Source organism: Dryobates pubescens, chromosome 7, assembly GCF_014839835.1.
Source record: "Dryobates pubescens isolate bDryPub1 chromosome 7, bDryPub1.pri, whole genome shotgun sequence".
Classification (NCBI taxonomy): domain Eukaryota; kingdom Metazoa; phylum Chordata; class Aves; order Piciformes; family Picidae; genus Dryobates; species Dryobates pubescens.
The window spans coordinates 1,688,978-1,709,463 of record NC_071618.1 but is presented as its reverse complement, the minus strand read 5'-3'; the positions used below and the strand labels follow the sequence as shown (position 1 = coordinate 1,709,463).

Below are 20,486 nucleotides of genomic sequence, written 5' to 3'. Positions count from 1 at the left end.
GCTGCAGCGCCAGCAGCAGCAGCGACCGCGCCCGGCGGGAGAGAAGAAGCAGTGAGGGGTGGGCAACCGCGGTGAGCAAGCGGTTAATGCCGGGCACTAGGAAACGGGAAGGAAGAGGCTGAGCCCAGCAAGAGCCGCACAGCGGAAACCCCCCCTTCAATCCCGCAGATGCAGGCAGCCTCCGCCGGTGGGCCGGCCGGGAGCGCAGGCGGGCGGGACGGCGGCGGTAGCGGGCGGGCACGTGCGACATCGGCACCTGGCGGCAGCCGCCGGGCGGTCCCGGAGGCAGGGAAGTTGTGCTCCCTCCGCGCCGCCGCCCTGGGGGAGGGCGGTTGAGGAGGCTTACACAACCGGCAGCCCCTTACATAAAACAGGAGAGGGACCCGCCGGGGCGGTGCGTGCCGTGCGTCGCCCCCTATCCTCTTCCTCCCTCTCTCTCCCTCTCCCACATCCGCGCCCCCTTCCTTCCCCTCCCCCCTCCCCATCCTCCTGCTACCCGGGAGCCGCCCCCCTGCTGCAGCGATGTGACCCGCCCCCTCTCTCCCTCTCTTCCGTCGCCGTCCCCTCCCCTCCCAGGAAGAAGCCGGAGTCGGCAGCGCCGCGGGCCCGGCATGGAGTAGGGCAACCCGTGGCCGGCGGCGCCGTGCGGGCATGGAGCTGGGCCCGGGGCCCTGCGCGCTGCCCCCCGCCGCTGGGACCGGGTCCGCTACCGCGGCGGGGGGACCCTGCGCCGAGATGCTGCAGGTGGCGGAGGAGGCCTTCCGCGGCGGCAACTTCGAGCTGGCGGCCGAGATCTACGGCTCGGAGCTGGCGGGGCTGCCGCAGCCCGAGCGGGGCCTGTGCCTCCGCCGCGCCGACGCCCTGGCGAGGGCCGGCCGCATGGCCGAGGCGCTGGACGCCTACGGCGCGGCGGCGCGGCTGGGGCGGCTGCGGCCCGAGGAGCTGCGGGAACTGGCCGAGAGCTTCGCCCTCAGCATCCGCGACAAAGAGCTTCGCCTCCCACCCTGGGGGAGCGGCGGAACTGGCGGCGGCGGGGCGGAGGGCGAGGATTTGGGCGACCCAGCTTGCTGCCGCCCGCCCGAGCTTTTCGCCTGCCCGCTGTGCCGGCGGCTGTTGTGCGAGCCGGTGACCCTGCACTGCGGGCACACCCACTGCCGCCGTTGCGCCGAGCCCGGCGACTGCGGCCGCTGCCACCGAGCGCGCCGCTCTGCCGAGACGACTCCCGCCGCCGCCTCGTCGCCATCAGCAGCCGCTCGCCCGCGGGTCAACGTGGTGCTGGGCAACCTGCTGCACAAGTGGTTCGGTGCCGAGAGCCGGGCGCAGCGGCTCCGCGCCGAGGGCGACGCGCTGCGGGAGCGCCAGGAGCTGCCGGCCGCCCTGGAGAAGTACAACCAGGCCCTGGAAATGGGTGAGCGGCGACGGCGGGGGAGGCCGGAGGGGGCGGTGGCGAAGGAGGAGGAGGGGGCGAGGTGGGGGTAGCACTGCCTGCTGGACCCTGAGCTGCTCCCTTCCCCCTCAGCAGTTGGGCGGGGAGGGATCTGTCGTGAATGGTGGGAGAGGGCACCTGGAGGAAGGTTTGAGAATGAATCCTCCTAGTGCGTTCCCCCGCCCCCCCGCCAAGTGAATGGCTATTTTCGTTCCTCTGTTATTTTTGTCCTTGCTCAGAAGGTGCCTGGCGTTTAAGCTGCCTGCAGTCGATGACTCATTATGCAGTATTTCTGGAAAACCCATTTTCCTATTTGTGGGGAAACCATCTTTTAGTAATGGATACGCAGCAGTGGCTGTGTTTAAACACGACCCCGGCATCGTGGAAGGAATTAAGTGTGTGGAACGGATTCAGTCAGCTACACGTAGTCGAATCTTCAGCAAAACACAGCCTTTGAAAACGTAATGAAATATAAATACACATACAGGCTCAGGGAACTTTTTGTCTTGCACTGTGTGCAATATTCAAGATAAATCTGCATTTCGACTTGTGAAGATCGCATGTCCGTGATTTGAGTCTAGTCTCTTTATATGCATGTAGTATTTCTGTGTGCAAAATATCTTCTGAAGAGTCTGGCTTTAAATAAAAATGACACCGTCTGTCTTCCTCCTCTGCCAAACCGCTGGCAGCTTTAGTTTGTCTGAGCTAGGTTGTTTTCAGTCTCTGTGCCGAGTAGTAGGTGGATCCTGCTCGCTCAGTTGTAGCCTTATAGTAATGCTTGTCTGCGTGCGTGCTTGTTTGCTCTGCAAGCGGTGGGGGTGGTACAACTCCATTAGTGTCTGAAATGCCTGGAGAGAGGCATGGAGCCGGGATCTCAGCAAATCCCCAGGGATCTGCCACTACACCAGGCTGAGCGGGATAGATGTCCGGTTTAACTGAGGGAGAAAGGCTCGGTTGTCCTAGCATGGATATAATCCAGTGAGTGAAGTTCTCCGGAAGACAAACGTGTAGAAAACTGTGTTTCTACTCTGTGGAGAGCTTCTTCCCTAGATTGAGTAACATAGCTTTTTTTGAACCTAGTTTCAGTACTTTGGATAAACGGCTGTGTGGGTTTTTTGTGTATTTCTGGCTGCAGTGGAGGAAGACCCACTGTTAATGGTAGTCCCTGATTCGCTTTCAGTTTTTGCTGCAGTTACATACTAGGCGAGTATGGGATAGCGCAGCATACAGTCGCCTCTCGGTTGATGCTGGCAGTGGAAACCATTACTTCTGCTATTTATTCCATTTTTTTCCAGCTAGATGTGACAAGTTTTCAGTCCTAACCTAGTCTGCTTGTAAAACTATTACATGATTTAGTTGAAGTAATCCTTATTAAAGTAGGGCAGGACGGAAAGCCCAAGAAAGAAGGTGAAGCAGAGGGGAGAAGCTCAATGTAGGTCAGTGGTAGATATAGCAAGTTTTCAGTAGTAGAGTAGTAATGTATTGGATTCAGAGTCTCCCTGATGGGAGAAATAGCATCTTGTCAATGAAAGAAGTCCTTCATGTGTTTTTTTAGAGACCTGTTCCTTCATTGTTACTTGTTTCTTGCCATCTGCAGGGGGTAGAAGGAGAGGGAAGCCTGTATTGTGCTTATTGTGTTGCTAGTGCTCTTGCACAGCCTGTCCTTCCCACTCCTGTCCCTGTCCAGCTGTGGTTGCTGTGTTATGGTCTTAAAATAAACCTCCCTGACAGTGTCCTTTCAGTCTTCTGTGATTTCCCAAGAACTCTGGGAATCTTTTTGGAAACTCCTGATTCTGTCAGTGACTCTACAAAGGCTTAATAAAACTTATTAAAAAAAAAAATCTAATTAAAAATAGTAGCAGGTATCTTGTTAGCTTTTGAAATCCTGAAACCACAGAGTGACATGTCGTTTCTCACAGGTTGAACTGGTGTCTGAGCCTCATGTTCTGAAGCTCTTACTACATGCTCGTCAGGTACTGACTCTTGGCTTGCTGGAGTTGCTTACTTGCTTTCAAGCCAAGTATCACCATAAATAGGAAGAAAGAAACAGCTGAGTACTTTTTAAGCGTTAGCATAGGAGCAACTTGAAAAGCAGGTATTTAAGAATTCTTATGTGTAAGATCATAACTCCTTTCTTTTTTTTAACCTCCAGATACTTCTGTATTACTATTAATTGTCAAGGGTTTGAGTATCCCTTTGATTTCTTTTTAGAGACTGAAGGTATGTGAACACATTGGTTATACAATTACTGTATAAGGTTAGCTGAAACTCCAGGCTTCTTGGCAGGATGTGCAGATCAGAGGAATTTTTACTGGTGTTTCTTGTTGAGTACTTTTCTGCTCTGTCTGTAACAACTGGCTTTGTGTGACGTAATAACTAAAGCAAGTTTTCCAGTCCTGTCACTTCGGGTTGCAGCTTTCTGTCTTCTGATTTGTGTTTTAGTTCTCAAGGTGCTTGAAGCCTAAACTATAAAAGGCTCCGGTCATGTAGCCAGTAGACTTTTTTCCAATGCCCTAATAGAAAATATCAGCTTCTAATTTCAGCTCTCAGAAGAGGTCTGCACGCCTTCAGGTTGTCAACATTTTCCAGTTGAACTAGTTATTCCTGCAAAAACTTACCCTTAGCAAGTATCTCCATCTTTTGTGCTTAACTATTGGTTCTACAATGCTGACACTGCCCCTGTGTTTGCTCTGGTAGACTCTGCTATGGATTGAAGTGTGGTTGTGTGTGGGGGTTTTATTTTTAAGAAACTCAGCTCTAATCTTTAATTATTCTAGTCCTGTTGAGATGCTCATAGCTTGGTGATCTCTGCTATTTTAAACAAAGTTGCTGGCTTTTTTGTTGCCATAGATATTGGAATAGATCCCTCATTATTGCAAGGTATCTGATTACCACAGCTTCAAAGCAAGCACATGTCAAGCTGCTTGAAAGCAAGCATTTGTTTGCAGCAGACTGCTCTTTGTGCCAAGCTTTTTTGCTGTTTGAGCTATCAAAATCTCAAGTACTGTTCAAATTTTGCTCTCAGGGTTATTCCTCAAACAGATTAAATTCAGAGAGCTGGGGTATCAGAGGTAGGCTTTCTCTCTGCCATCACTTCTAACTGGTCTTCTGATTATGGGAACTCTTGGGTCAGTTAAATGGAAATATATATTATATGCAGGTTTGGTTGGGCTTTTTTAGGGGGGGGTGTTTGTTGTTGGTTGAGGGTGTGGGGTTTTTTTATCTTTAGTTTGGGTCTTTTTTTGTGCAGTGGGTACTTTCTGTACCATTTTCCTCTTACATATTGCTCTCTGATGGAAATAGTCACTGGAGGGACTGTCTGGGAGGTATGCAGTTGTTCCTGTGTATCCAGGCTTAAACTAAGAGAGCTAGATTTCAGTGACGAATTAACATAAGTATTTTGAAGATGTGCTTTTTGGGAGTGTGTATGGGTTGGTTTGTTATTTGTTTGTTCTTTCTGGAAAGCAGTTCCCAGTTACAGAGGAACTGGTGCCTGTTGCTTCATGGGGAAGATTGTATAGGTGACCTGCCTGGTGGATGTGGGGAAGGCTGTGGATGTAGTCTACCTGGACTTCAGCAAGGCCTTTGACACTATCCCCCATAGCAAACTCGTGGCAAAGCTGGCAGCTGATGGCTTGGACAGCAGCACTCTGTGCTGGGATAGGAACTGGCTGGAGGGCCGAGCCCAGAGAGTGGTGGTGAATGGTGCCACATCCAGCTGGCGGCCAGTCACTAGTGGTGTTCCCCAGGGATCAGTGCTGGGCCCCATCCTGTTCTATATCTTTATTGATGATCTGGATGAAGGGATTGAGTCAGTCATCAATAAATTTGCAGATGACACCAAGCTAGGGACAGGTGTTGATCTTTTAGAGGGTAGGAAGCCTCTGCAGAGGGACCTTGACAGGCTGGACAGATGGGTGGAGTCCAATGGCATGAGATTGAACACATCCAAGTGCCGGGTTCTGCGCATTGGCTACAGCAACCCCATGCAGAGCTACAGGCTGGGGTCAGAGTGACTGGAGAGCATCCAGGCAGAAAGGGACCTGGGGGGTACTGGTTGACAGTAGGCTGAACATGAGCCAGCAGTGTGCCCAGGTGGCCAAGAAGGCCAATGGCATCCTGGCCTGAGTCCGGAACAGTGTGGCCAGCAGGAGCAGGGAGGTCATTCTGCCCCTGTACTCAGCACTGGTTAGGCCACACCTTGAGTCCTGTGCCTAGTTCTGGGCCCCTCAATTCAAGAAGGATATTGAGACACTTGAAGGTGTCCAGAAAAGGGCAACAAGGCTGGTGAGGGGTTTGGAGCACAAGCCCTGTGAGGAGAGGCTGAGGGAGTTGGGGTTGCTTAGCCTGGAGAAGAGGAGGCTCAGGGGAAACCTGTTGCTATCTACAACTACCTGAAGGGTGGTTGTAGCCAGGTGGGGGTTGGTCTCTTCTTCCAGGCAACCAGCACCAGAACAAGAGGACACAGTCTCAAGCTGCACCAGTGGAGGTTTAGGCTGGATGTTAGGAAGAAGTTCTTCACAGAAAGAGTGATTGGCCATTGGAATGGGCTGCCCAGGGAGGTGGTGGAGTTACTGTCACTGGAAGCATTTAAAATAAGAACCTCCGTCGTCGCCAAATCTGGCTAAATCGAGGCACTTAGTGCCATGGTTTAGTTGATTAGATATGGTGTTGGGTGTTAAGTTAGACTCGATCTCAAAGGTCTTTTCCAACCTGGTTAAGTCTGTATAGGGCTTTTCTCAAGTACAGTGTGTAACTTTATACTCACAAAGACTGTGTCATGACAGGGGTTAGAGTACAACAATAAAATCACTCTTTGGGAGCAGTATTTATCAGAAAAATAGTCTTATGCATGTAAACTAGGAGCATATTGTACATATCATGCTGCTCTTCTGGTTTTGAAATTATAGGCTGTACAGCCCAGAAGAAAACTGAGCTTTCCTTGGAGTGAGGGCCCACTTGTAAGCAGACACATGTGGAGAATGTTAGAGGGTTTGGTTGACAGTGGCTCATGTCGCCAGTGGGCATCCCTCTGTGCCCTCCTTTGTGTGAGGTAAGTTGTATAAGGTTTAATAAGGCCAAGTGCTGGGTCCTGCACTTATGCCACAACAATCCCATGCAGTGCTACAGGCTTGGGGCAGAAAGCTGCCCAAAGAAAAGGACCTGGGCATGGTGGTTGACAGCCATCTGAACATGAGCCAGCAGTGTGTTCAGGTGTCCAAGAAGGTAAACAGCATCCTGATGTCCAGCAATAGTGTGGCCTGCAGGAGTAGGGAAGTGATCATGCCCCTGTACTTGGCACTGGTGAGACTGCACCTCAGATCCTGTGTTCAGTTTTTTGAGCACATCACTACAAGAAAGACGTTGAAGTGCTGGAGTGGGTCCAGAGAAGAGAACAAAAACTGGTGAAGGGTCTAGAAAACAAGTCTTGTGAGGGAACTGCCATTTAGTCTGGAGAAGAGGAGGCTGAAGGGGTGTAACACTTTTTTTTTCCCCCCCTACAACTACCTGAAAGGAAGTCATAGTGAGGTGGGTGCTGGTCTCTTCTCCAAAATTACGAGCAAGAGGGTGAGAGGAAATGGCCTGAAAATGTGGCAGGGAGCTTTAGACTGGCTATTAGGAAAATCTCTTCTCTGGAAGAGCAGTCAGGTATTGGATTAGGCTGCCCAGAGAGGTGGTGAAGTCACAATGCCTGGAGTACTCAAAAAACATGTAGAGAATGGCACTCAAGGACATTGTTTAATGACCATGGTGGTGTTAGGTTGACATTTGGACTCCATTTTAGAGATCCTTTCCCACAATGCTGCTATTCTACCGAGACAGCCTGTTAGTGTCCCATGCCTTTCCTGTAAATAAGCCTGAAGATGCCTGCTCAGATAAAAAGCACAGTGGTGCAGTCTTCTGGCTCCTCTTGCTGTTTTTGTAGCAGTTCTGGTTCCTGAGCTGTGTCAGCAGCTGTAGGTCTTGGGCATTCTGTGCCCAGGCAGCCAAGAGGGCCAATGGCATCCTGGCCTGCATCAGGAACAGTGTGGCCAGCAGGAGCAGGGAGGTCATTCTGCTCCTGTACACTGCACTGGTTAGGCCACACCTCGAGTACTGTGTCCAGTTCTGGGCCCCTCAGTTTAGGAAGGAGGTTGACTTGCTGGAACGAGTCCAGAGAAGGGCAATGAAGTTGGTGAGGGGTTTGGAACACAAGCCCTACGAGGAGAGGCTGAGGGTGCTGGGGTTGCTTAGCCTGGAGAAGAGGAGACTCAGGGGTGACCTTATTGCTCTCTACAACTACCTGAAGGGAAGTTGTAGACAGACGGATGTTGGTCTCTTCTCCCAGGCAGCCAGCACCAGAACAAGAGGACACAGTCTCAGGCTGTGCCAGGGGAGGTTCAGGCTGGATGTTAGGAAGAAGTTCTATACAGAGAGAGTGATAGCCCATTGGAATGGGCTGCCTGGGGAGGTGGTGGAGTCACCATCATTGGAGGTATTCAAGAGGAGACTTGATGCTTGGTGCCATGGTTTAGTAGTTTAGGTGGGTTGGATTGGATGCCATGATCTTGAAGGCCTCTTCCAACCTGGTTTATTATTATTATTCTGCAGCTGGGAAAGGGCTGTGCACCTGTTGCATCCACCTAACCCTGACTCAAAATAAGCTTTTTCAGGTGGGGAGGAATGGCTATTTCCCAGCTCCTGTGGCATAGTGAAGCAGGTGCCTGCTATGCAGTGTTCAGTCTGGGCTGACTCCTAACATAGTGGCACACATTGTATCTGGACACTGGCATGTCAGGATAGTTTGTTTCTGCATAAGACACGTTGGCATCTGCCTGTAATGACCCATTGCTGCAGTCCCCCTTTGGAATCAGCAGAGCCTGAGGAGCATAACTGTCCCTGGAGAACAGTAAAAGCTGCAGTGATTCCTTGGAGTGGTTGTGTTTACTTCTGGTGTGACGGGCTGTTTCTGAGCAGAAACAGGTTTCCCATGGGAGGGGGTTATAGCTGATGCATGTAGCTGCTCAAGTATTTTAAGTCCTCCCCAAGGGGTTCAGAAAAAGCTTGCAGGAGGTAAGCGCAAAAAGAACTTTATAAACAGTGGAGTTAAAGATGCATACATGTGCAAAACGGGGGGCTTTTCTTCCCAAGCTGTCTGCGTGGATCTGTTTCCAGTGGGCAGGAATGGTGTGGAAAAGGCCAAAGAGAGGAGGTGAGTTTGTATTGAACTTGACATAGCATGAGAGGTAATATGCTTGCAGGAAAATACTGCTGTCTGGGTGCTGGAGGTTTTCCATCTTACATCTGCGGGTGTGGGGAACCGTGTGCTGACCACCAACCCACAGGGTGATGTTTGGAGCATTGCTAAAACAAAATGTAAAAACTTGCTTGAGCTTTGATGGGAGGATGAGGATCTGCCTCTTTTAGCCAGACCTTGCAGAGAGTTTTCTCACCATAAACCAGCCTGATCCAAAAGAAAGCCTAATGTCTCTACTCAGCATTAGTTTATTTTGTGGTCAAGCAATTCATGGGAACTTACTTGGCACCTTCCATAAGAATTGAATTAAGAGGGTGGGCAGGCCAGGGGGCAGTAGAAAAGAGCTGTAAAGGGAGCATCGGGTGTGGAAAGATGAGGTCTCAGGCCAAAACGTGTCTGTTCACAAGCAGATGTAGCCTCTTAGGTAGGACAGTGTCAGTGATGGTCCCTGTTCCCCAGTCGTGCTCACTGGAGTGTTACAGGTAGTGTGCTGGGAATTCACCTGCTTGGAATCGCCATGCCCTCATTGTCCTCTTGCTGCTGTTTTTTAAGGACTTGTACAGCAGTCGTGTTTAAAGAAAACTGCCAGGGAGCATCCACATATACATACATAGAATACATACATAGAATAAACCAGGTTGGAAGAGACCTTCAAGATCATCGCGTCCAACCCATCACCAATCCAACACCGCCCAAGCAACTAACCCACAGCACCAAGCACCCTGTCAAGTCTTCTCCTAAAAACCTCCAGTGATGGCGACTCCACCACCTCCCCAGGCAGCCCATTCCAATGGGCAATCACTCTTTCTGTATAGAACTTTTTTCTAACATCCAGCCTGAACCTCCCCTGGCGCAGCCTGAGACTGTGTCCTCTTGTTCTGGTACTGCTTGCCTGGGAGAAGAGACCAACATCTGTCTGTCTACAACCTCCCTTCAGGTAGTTGTAGAGAGTAATAAGGTCACCCCTGAGTCTCCTCTTCTCCAGGCTAAGCAACCCCAGCTCCCTCAGCCTCTCCTCGTAGGGCTTATACCTATATGTGAATTGTGTGTGTTGCATACACTTCAATACTCTCTTCTTTTGTACATTATTTCTAGAACATTGTTACTGAAAGATAAGGTCAGTTGTCTTTTTGTGGTGTGGTGAAAATGAGTGACCCAATCTTTCTTCCTCATGGGGTCTTGAGAATGCGTTCTGTTTTCCAGTAGTAAAGATGTAAAGTCTTTGATGTTGTACCAACCATTTGAAAACAAAAAAAGCAAGCTGTCATGACTCCTGGAACAGCAAATGGTTCATGCATTTCAATAATTTAACAAAAGAATATTTAATTTTGTAGCTCCTAAAGGAAAGCGTGACTTTCCAGTGGAGAATGAGAAGCAGTCTTTCTGAAATGACATGCCACAAAATATTGTGGATGCTTGCCGCTTTGGAGGATTTGTGCTAAAAAAGCAACTCTGTAAAAGTACCTCTTGGAAGCTGCCTGCAGCATGTCTCCAAAACCTGTTTGTGCTGTTTTACAGGGCTAGAAAAATGTGTAGAAGTAGGAGTCAAGGCTAGAGACTGTTGGCAGTAGTCTAGAGTTTTATTTTTAAACTTAAAATCTTTTGCAGACTTCTGTCCCTCAGCCCCCTCCCTTTTTTAGTGAAGTAGTACTTGAAAATAGTAGTAAATACTTCATATATGACACGACTAGAAATGTGTCAAGTGCTTTGGAACAGAAGCGTGTATTACTCCTGATCTGTAAAGAGCTTGCAGTGGAAAGCTTAGATCCTGTAGTTGGATCTCTGGAAGTTCTGGAGAGGGTCACCTGAAAGTGGGGATTGTATATAGCTGCAATATGAGGGCAGTGGTGGACAAAAGGCTTATCCGTCGTGGGCACGAAGGGGAGAAGGCATTGTGCTGTACAGTAGACAGATATTTAAGTAGTTAGCATTGCACATGTAACTTAGTTATGTACTGCTTGAGATAGGGTGACACTTCCCCATACCCCTGCATGTATGTAACCCAGATGTAACTTCCTATAAATAATTGAACTGCTTTAGCAGTCCTAGGGAACAAACTCTACCTATGAATAAGAAAGTGAAGAATTTTTGAAGTCTCTTCAAACAGCATATTCTTTTTCTTTTCTTGTGAGGTATAACAGGATGCCTTTTGCTTTTGGAAGATGACATTTATAGAACTGACTTGCACTTCATCTTAAAATTAGTAGGATACTGCACCACTCCTCTCTTTTCTAAACACATTGTTTGAGGACAGTAGTGAAGTAATAACTGAGAAACAGGTCCTTCTTGCATTGTGCAGAGTCAGAAATTCTGCGCTGAAATGAGCTTTGACTGGAAAAAGAGAAAGCTACAGCGATGCGAAGAGTAACTGGTATAAACGTAGTTTGTGTACTCATCGTGACAAATATGACAGCTAGGTTATTGCTCGTAAAATGATACTGTGGTAGAATGTTTGACTGTAAGAATGATCCTGTTTAACTATGGTTACGGCAGACCTGCTTGGCTGGCCCCACCTGGCTGTGAAGGGAGTCTGTGGAGTCTCTTTGCAATCACAGGTTCATGTGCACCTGGCACATCTCTGCACATTTCTTTGGAGGGTGCTTTGAAGATCAGGCAAGGGGCTGACCTCATGGGGTGTTTTGCTTTGTTTTTTGAAGCTTGCCTGTTATATGTTCATACTTCAGTCTGTAGGCACCCTGATTTTGGACAGTCACTGTACCTGCTGTTTGAGGGCATACTTCAGCTCTGACTGAGGCTTTGGTAAGAAACCTTACCCAAACCGTGAACTAAATGCTGGGAAATTTAGTAAGCATTGAGTAAGCATGAGTCACATTTGTATACTCAGTAGTTTTATTATACTGATACCAAGAAGCCATGAGTGGACTTCAGTGTATGTCACCTGAAGCAGTGCCCAAGTGTCCAAAGGGTAGAGTGGGAACTGAAAATATGGGGAAGATATATGGTATTTTATTTGGTAAGGGTAGTGTGCATATACAAAGTATTGAAGGATTAGGATTTGGATATGATCTAATTACACTTAGCTGTGTGCTGGGATGTTCTTGAATCAAGGACTTTTGCAATTCGTCACTCAGTGGATTTGTAAAGGTGGTTATCACTGGCTTTGCAGCTGTGGAAATGCAAACTAAACTGTAGGTTACTGTAATTGGTCTTGGCGTGAGACCAAGTGTTGTATCATGAGGCTAGAGGTGAACACAAAAGCAAAGGCTCAAAGTTAGCTGCACCTTTTTTGTTACAGCTCTTACTTCAGGTAGTATATAACTTCCCTTCCAGTGTTTCTCTGGAGTGATGAGGGGAGTAGTGATTACCTGTGCTTAGCAGTGGTGACAGTCCAGGTTTATGACAGATAGCAGCTCCAGCATAGGAGCTTCCTAGCTCAGAACTTGGTGAATCTGAAATAAAACTGCTGAAAATCCTAAACATTTAGGATGTAAAAACCTGTGCTAAGTCAGTGCTTTTGAACAGCAAAATACCGAGGTGCAGACAGCAGTTAACTTCAATCTTAAAATTGTACGTTCTTAAGAATAATCCATCTGATCTGTAGCCAGTGTGTGTTTCTTCAGTCAAAGTGAATAATACAATGGAATTTCTTGATCTCCCCCAGATCAGAGAGCACCTAGTTAAGCTTGCTCCAAGGCAAAGTGGTAAGTAGGTGAAGGTTCTTTATATTTGGGTGGGAAGGCAAGGGGGAGCACTGCAGCTTCAATTCTGCTAGTGAAGTGGTCGCTGCAGTTTGTCCCCTCCAGTTTAAATAGGTCTTCTCTGCCTATCTGCCTCTTTTATTTTTGTTTCTTTCTCCTTTTTTTTTTTTTTTTAAATTCTTTTCATCTTGGTATGATTTGTACTTAGATTGTGTGTAGTCAGGCATGGATCACCTCTAGCTGCTCAGTGCAAGCGATACTGGGGCTTTGAGGTGTTGCCTGAATCATCATCTTAGTGGAGGTGATAGAAGAGAAAACTTTGGCAATGGACACTTCTGAAGGATGAAAACCAAAATAAACCATTTGATATTTGCATGAAGATAAAATAAAACAAATAGAGCTTGATGGCAGATTCTGTCAGGGGAGGTGATGCATTTTACTACCCTGGCTGCAGGCAGTGTGAATGTAGATGAGAAAAGAGCACAAACCAGCTGCTTGCCTGGTGATCCAGGCTGTGAGCAGAAGAGTGATGGTGCCCTACCCTCCTTCTTACTGCAGCTTATTTCAAGAGCTGCTGAACTTTGCTGTTACGTCTGCCAGCATTGATCAACTGGTGGAAACAGTTGCTGCATTTGTCTGTTAGCAGGTGCTTGCTTGGTTGTCATAGAGGAGGAGTGCTTTGTTGCAAGAGTGGGCTTATGGAGGAAGAGTCATCTTTTTCCTTGCATCCTTTGTGCACTAAAACTTCTTGCATGACTCCTGGTGTCTAAGGTTACTTCTTCTGAAAACTGCCTGTCATGTAGGGAGGAAAGCTGTGATTTTCAGATTTTATTTTGTTGTTGTTGTTTTAGTTTTTTGTTTTAAAATCCCATTATGAATCCAGTTAAAGTGGTCTGGTAACTGAGAACGCTTGGGCTTGCTGATTGCAACTATACACCATGATGCTGGTTTTGGTTAGGATAGAATCAGTTATCAACACAGTAGCTAATAGGGAGCTGTGTTTTGGATTTGTGCTCAAAACAGTTGATAACACGGGGATGTTTTCCTTACTGCTGAGCAGTGCTCATAAAGTCAGGGCATTTTCTGCTTCTAATGGCTGCCTGATGATGGGAAGAAGTGAATTAATTCATGGTTTCGCTTGTGTGCAAGGCTTTTACTTTACCTATTAAGCTGTCCTTATTTCAACTCACAAGTTTGTTTGGTTTTTTTTCTACTTGCACTCTTTTGATTCTCCCCATCCTGTTGACTGAGGGAGTGAGTGAGTGAGCAGCTGTGTGGTGCTTAGTTGTCAGCTGGGGTTAAACCATGACATCTATCATCTTCATTGTCCCTCTTAATCAGTTTCTGGAAACTGACTCTGGTTTTCATCTTTGCTGTGGAATGAAGCCTGAACTCCTTACTACTTCTGTTAATTATTCTATTAAGTGTGCTCCTTCTACACCCTTCCACCCCCAACCAAACAACCCCTGTGAATCCAATTTTTGTGTGTGAACTTGCCATATTTGCATGAAGTCTGCAAGAGAAAAAGTAGCTTGCTATTCACTCAATTTCCAAACCGTGCTAATTTCTTAGTGAAATAAAAAGATTTTATTTTTCAAGCTTTTGAAAAGACTTCCACTACTGAACTGTTCAGAATTGAATGTATAATGTAACAAAGCAAGCCAAATTTCTTTGTCTCTGTAGGGGCAATACTTCCTTTAAAATGTGGGGAAAATTTCCCCACAAGTCCTGTGCGGACTGACTCGTCCCGGTGAGGCTGACGGGTGTGTTTGTGATGATCACGCTGTTTTGGTTCTGTTCAGGCACTCAGAAAACATGCAGAGGATTGAAACCTATTTTTAATAAAACATGCTTTTCAAGGAAGAAGTGTCAAATAAGAAATAGTTCTAGCAACTTCAAATTTGGTATCTCTATGCTGAGTTCCTGGAAGAAATCTTGATGGTAGCTACAGTAGAAGTTTTATCATCGTCTGTGATCAGTATGGTGAATCCTCTTAACTGCTTTAATTGCTGTCCTGGTATTAAGCAATTTTGGGAAGCAGCACAAGTTCAGCTGACTGTGGTGATGTTGGACTAGATAACCTTTGGAGGTCCCTTCTGCCCAGACCATTCTGTGATTCTAAGTTGTTGGGGCTTATTTATTTATTTTTAAAGGTTGAATGCGTGGGCATATCTGCAAGATGAATTTTGGATGTTAGCTTCTGCATCAGTAAAACCTCAATCTAACAAACATCTACAGAGAAGTGCAAAGGTGGTATGAGTGGAAAGTTAAGGAATTTGAGACAATGAGGCTCACAACCACACTCAGGGTAGGCAATACTTGGTGGGCCCAAGGATAGCCCAGGAGGTAGGGAACCACCAGGCCCCTCAATCCAGGCAGTGTAGAGATTCCAAGCCTTCCCCTCTGGGCACTGCTTTGGCTGGTATCTGTGTGGTGCCATGTGATTATGGCTGGGAGGGAGGGAGCTGCATGGGAAGGCTCCCAGGACCTGCAGCTCTGAGGAAATCTCTGTCCCAGCTGCCTGGAGCCACAAATCCTGGGAGCCTCAGCAGCTGGTTCCCTGATGCAGACAAGGACATAAATTTTGCTGTGCAGCTGCAGGCTCCCACAAGAGTTTTAATCAGGAAATGCCATCTGCTGGTATTGTAGAAAAACCAACGTTTTCTACACTTTTTTAACATTTGGTCTAAAATAAGCAATTTAATAAAATTTATTTTTTTTCTTTAACCTCCAGAAGAAACAATGTCTGTTATTGGGGGGAGAGGGGGGAAGGAGTCACACAGCAGCCGCTGGTTTGCTTTAAAATAAACTTGCCAGTTATTGCAGCGTTCACAACTTTCTGTCCTCAAGCCCTCTTCATTTACCTTCTGTGATTGTTTTTTCACCATGTGTTGCAGTTTGAGCTGGGTGCCCCCCTGGTGTGTTCACTTCCTGTGTCCAGAAGTCCAGCCCAGAGGGATGGACACAGGAAATTGTGTATTTCCTACCATAATTCTTTGCACCACTATAAGATCCAGTGCGGGGTCTAGCACTCTCTCTTTTCTTCCTCCTCCACCAGCCAGTAACTGGGGGAGATGTCTGCTGGCTTTGGGCCTGGCTAGGCCCAAGGCCACGGGGGGATGGGCAGTCTGAGGCCTGGCCAGCTGAGACTAGCCCAGCAGAGGGAGGGGGAAGAAGGAGCCCTGAGGGTCTCGGGTGTACCCTCAGGTGGGAATGGGATGCCTCTGGGTTTGCTTTGGGATCTATCTTTGTCACTGCGCTTTGGGTTCTCTGTAACATTCACTGCTTTCTATTTAAACTTTCATCACTTTTGCAATCCGTTTGTCTGAGTGTCTTATTCCTGCCCGTGGTGGGGAGAGAGGGGGCTGCCTCAACCCAGCACATTCTCTGGGTTATGGGCCCAGCACGCTTCCGCTGCGTGTGGTGGTGAACAGCATAATATAGCAATGCTCACAGAAATACTGTGGTTTAGGCTGTAGTTGGATATTCACTTCCACAGGTGCCTTAAGTTGGAGTCAGCAAACTGATGCTGGGGTTCCACTAAGATACGCAGTATGAGGTTTCAGCATGTCTGGCTGTGCCTTAGGACCATCCTAGGATGGTCCTACCAGCAGCAGGAGGCTGGGAACAATGGGACTACAGGTTCACCTTGTGAATACTGGTTAGGCCGCACCTTGAGTCCTGTGTCCAGTTCTGGGCCCCTCAGTTTAGGAAGGATGCTGACTTGCTGGAGCGTGTCCAGAGAAGGGCAACAAGGTTGGTGAGGGGCTTGGAGCACAAGCCCTATGAGGAGAGATTGAGGGAGCTGGGGTTGCTTAGTCTGGAGAGGAGGAGACTCAGGGGTGACCTTATTGCTCTTTACAACTACCTGAAGGGGGGTTGTACTGAGGCAGAGGTTGGTCTCTTCTCCCAGGCAACCAGTACCAGAACAAGAGGACACAGTCTCAGGCTGCGTCAGGGGAGGTTTAGGCTGGAGGTTAGGAGGAAGTTTTACACAGAGAGAGTGATTGCCCACTGGAATGGGCTGCCCGAGGAGGTCGTGAGGTCGCCGTCGCTGGGGGTGTTCAGGGCGAGGCTTGACAGGATGCTTGGTTGTATGGTTTAGTTGGTTAGGTGGTGTTGGATGATAGGTTGGACATGATGATCTTGAAGGGCTCTTCCAACCTGGTTTATTCTGTTCTAAATCTAATCAACTAAATCATGGCACCAAGAGCCCCATCCAGTCTCTCGTTAAACACCTCCAGTGATGGTGACTCCATCACCTCCCTGGGCAAAGCTGGTGAGGGGTCTGGAGCACAAGCCCTATGAGGAGAGGCTGAGGGAGCTGGGGTTGCTTAGCCTGGAGAGGAGGAAGCTCAGAGGAGACCTTATTGCTGTCTACAACTACCTGAAGGGAGGTTGTAGCCAGGTGGGGGTTGGTCTCTTCTCCCAGGCCACCAGCAACAGGACAAGAGAACACAGTCTCAAGCTGCATCAGGGGAGGTTTAGGCTGGATGCTAGGAAGAAATTCTTTACAGAAGGAGTGATTTGCCATTGTCTTGCTAAGTCATCTTCCTATAGAATGCTTGTTATGCTATAGACTCAAATACTGCTCTTTAGTAAAGCTGTCATTTGCCTTTTTCTTACCCTCGCTCTCTCGAATCTAAACATTCTTTGCCAGTTACTCATTAAGATGGGCCACACCTTAGACTTTCTGACTGAGACTCAATGAACAAGAGGTACAAGTCGTGAATACACATAGCTTTTTCTGTTTTGCCTTGGGGTTGCTTTTTTCAGTAGGTCATTTCCCCTTCATGTTGTGAGAGCCTTTGACTTTTGTTTCAGGAGAGCTTGCAGCCTTTGCCACACCATTGTGTTCTATGGTGACTTTTTTTTGCTTAAAATTTTACAGGTGGAGACAAGCTCCTGAAAAAGAGCCAATGAGTATGTTCTGTCTCTGAAGTATGTGCAAAGCATGAAATGTGCAGTAGTGAACAGAAACAGGAGGCTGCCTTGTCTTCCCCCTAATCTCCCACTGCTTCTTTTCTCCAGGGGTGTAAAAACAAGCAAACAAAAAACCCACCTCACCCAGCACTCTCCCTGGCTGCTGAAGCTCAAATAATTTCATATTTAAGCAGCTACTAAAAAAAAAAAAAAGCTGGATTTTGAAGATCTGAAGTTAATTGTTTTCAATTCCATTTAGCTAGCTTTCTTTTTAAGAATTGCCACCTAGAACTATGGATCACACTAGCAGTCTGCCTGTGTAATAATTAAAACCCCAACTAAACAAAAACCACAAGCACCACCAAATCAACAAAACAAAAAAAGACAAAACCAACCCAAGAAATCTGCACAGAACCTCACAGTGTGAACTAGCTTTTACAGAGCTCCTTATTTTATATGTAGGCTCTAGCTGTCACAGTCAGGGACCAGTGGGTTAGCATCACCCCTGGTATGTCGTTCTGCAGTTAGTGTATCTGGCATCAGTCTTTGCTGCTGCTTTCTTTCTCATCCCATGTCCTGGCACTTGTGCTAGCGTGGCTGTACAGCGAACCACTAGAGGGGAAACCGATCCTCTTAGACCTTTTCATTTGCTTGTTTTTATTGGATTAGCTTTCAGACAATTGATTCCTTGCTCTGGTTCTCTGTGTAACCATGTGAGCCTGGTTTGCTGCATAAGAACTAGTGCCAGCTCAAGGAAGGGGAGGAGGCCAAAGCTGCAGGGGGGAAGATGTGATCCTGGGTCATCCCTTCTGGTGGGTGCTTGAACTTAATGAGTGGTAGCACCTGCAGCAATTATGTGCTTATTCACAGAGTCTGTCTGGTTGGAGGAGACCCTGAAGGTCATCCAGCTCAACCTTTGACACAGTGTTGAAGGGTCAACACTAAACCATGTCTCTAAGCGCCAGGTCCACACACCACTTGAACACCCTCAGAGGTGGTGACTCCTCCATTGCTCTGGGCAGACCATTCCAATGTTTGATAACTCTATCAGTGAAGAATTATTTCCTAATACCCTGCCTAAACCTCCTGTGGTGCATGCAGCTTGTAACCATTTCCCCTAGTCCTGTCACTTGTCATCAAAGAGATGGCATCCTCTTAGCTCCAACCTCCCTTCAGGTAGTTGTAGAGAGCGATAAGGTCTCCCCTCAGCCTCCTCTTCTGTGCATCTGTATGCATGTCCATGTATTCCCAGGCTTTGTACGAGAAATGTGCTCTTACTGAGAACAGGTTTGGGATGCTTATGCTGAAGCAAGGTGTAAAGAGTGAAGCCAGAGCAGAGAGAGCAGGTGATGCACGGACACGAGTCCTGCGTGGGTACATGCAGGAGATGACACTTGCAGCAGCAGTCTTAAGAAAGTTAGCTTGGAGGTGTTTAAAATTTGTAGAAATAAGGCAGTGATGTCTCTCAGCACACTGCAGCCTTTTTAAAGTTTAATCCCTGTTATGACAGCTTTAACCAGCTCATGATTCTGTATGGGTTACTGCATTTAGCTGCCACCATCTGGCAGCCAGCTTCCAGCCTTCCACTGGTCTCTTCCAAGCATATAGAGGTTGTATGAGCAAATCACACCTCAATCTCACCTCCTCAGATGAGATAACTGCTCTATCAAACAAAGGCAGGGTGTTGTTTGGGGCTTACTGTGTTTTTGAAGGGCTGCCGATGTGACAGCATCCTCCTGGTCAAAATAGGGAGGCAGAGGTGGGAGGGGTGGATCATCAGAGGCATGGGGTGATGGCTAATGGCTTGAGGTCTGCATCAGTGGTGTTGCTCAGGTGCTGGTAGTGTGGGTGACGGTTCAGCACCTTATTAAAATCCTCTATGATTGAGCAGAGGGCACTGTCAGCAAGTTTGTGACACCAGGACCAGTGGGAGGAAGAAGCAGTTGATGTTCTGGAGGATAGGGCTCCTGTTCAGACTAACATCCTGGGCCTGGGCTGACCAATCTTGTGTGCTTCAGCAAAGGGAAGTGCACCTGGAACAGAATAACCCTGTGCAGTAGGACTGGCTCTGCCACAAAGCAGCACTGTAGAAAAGACCTGGGTGTCCCAGTCCTGGGCAAGCTGAATATGGATCAGCCAAAGTTTTTGTGTGGTTCTAAGGAATTTTGTGCTGGAGGAAGATAAAGCAATCTTAAAATGTGTTACGGAGCCTTCAGAAAAGGACAAAATAATTGTTTGAGGTGTTCATAATCCATTCAACCAGAACAATTCATGAATGTGTGGGTATTGAGGCAATGTGTATGATCATGAGAGGTTTGCCTGCCTGGAGGAGGCCAAAGGTAGAGAAGTAGATAAGAAATTCAAAGGCTGTATGCATATTTCCTAATGATTGTTTTACAGGAGTTGTTTTAGCTGAAGTCCTCATTTTGTTATTCCTTTCGAATAAAGCCACATTGTGGGGAAACATTCTTAGAGGTTTTTTCTTTTTTACTAATAGTGCTCTGTAGGCAAGGTGAGAGAGAGCAAGCAAGTGGCATGCTGTGTGTGAATACAAAATCTGTTCTGCTGGATAAAACACAGGGGTGAGGGGAATACGTTTGAAGAAAGCAGGAAGAAAGACATTGCCTTTTCTTATTACAGGACAGTATGTATGTAACCATTATGCAACAGTGCTTTTAAAGTTACTCTGGCTGGAAACTAGGTTACTGTATTTAACACATCCTAATGCTTCTTTTAATGGAGTCTCTTGCAACTGCTTTTGTTTTCCAGCTCCTTGCAAGTGTTCACTAATAGCACAGCGAGCAGAGCTCTGTACGCTGATGAAGAACTACCAGCAAGCTCTTCATGACGCGGATGTCCTCTGCCGAAACAAACCCAACTGGCCTGCGGTACAGTGCTTGCATGCTATAAAGAGACTAATGAAAACTCTGTTCTTGGGGTGGCTTCTCTCTGTGCTGGGGATACAGTGCTGCTAAGGGTGTTGCTGGGGGAAGATTGAGACATTAGCAGGGCTGGAAATGTCTGCTGAATGCTAGATTACTCACAGCACAAGTCTGGAAGGTCCTTAGTGTGTCTCCAGCCAGTGGGATTTCAGTGGCGGGTGACTCGTGATATGGTTTTGTTTGTGCTGATGCTCGTTGATCTGCTAGGGCCAGTGCTGCAGCCTGGCAGCAAAATAGGGCCTGTGAGGTTGTGGTGACCAGGGATGGCTCTAAGTCTCTGGGATGGTATATTCCCAAGA

At 47.6% G+C, this 20,486-nt stretch overlaps 1 protein-coding gene across 2 annotated transcripts in view; it reads left to right on the top strand.

The window, feature by feature from the left end:
- The first annotated feature begins 479 nt into the window (after positions 1–479).
- The window catches only part of LONRF2 (LON peptidase N-terminal domain and ring finger 2), a 36,885-nt gene continuing 16,878 nt past the window's right edge, over positions 480–20,486 (top strand). The window contains exons 1-2 of one of the 2 annotated variants that reach the window (XR_008462341.1): positions 480–1,408; positions 20,015–20,133. Coding sequence is in view for 1 of the 2 variants with exons in the window: in XM_054163056.1 (XP_054019031.1) it covers positions 652–1,408; positions 20,015–20,133 (876 nt within the window). In the remaining variant the exon portion in view is untranslated. The remainder of the gene's footprint in view (positions 1,409–20,014; positions 20,134–20,486) is intronic. The other variant, XM_054163056.1, reaches the window with a different exon arrangement.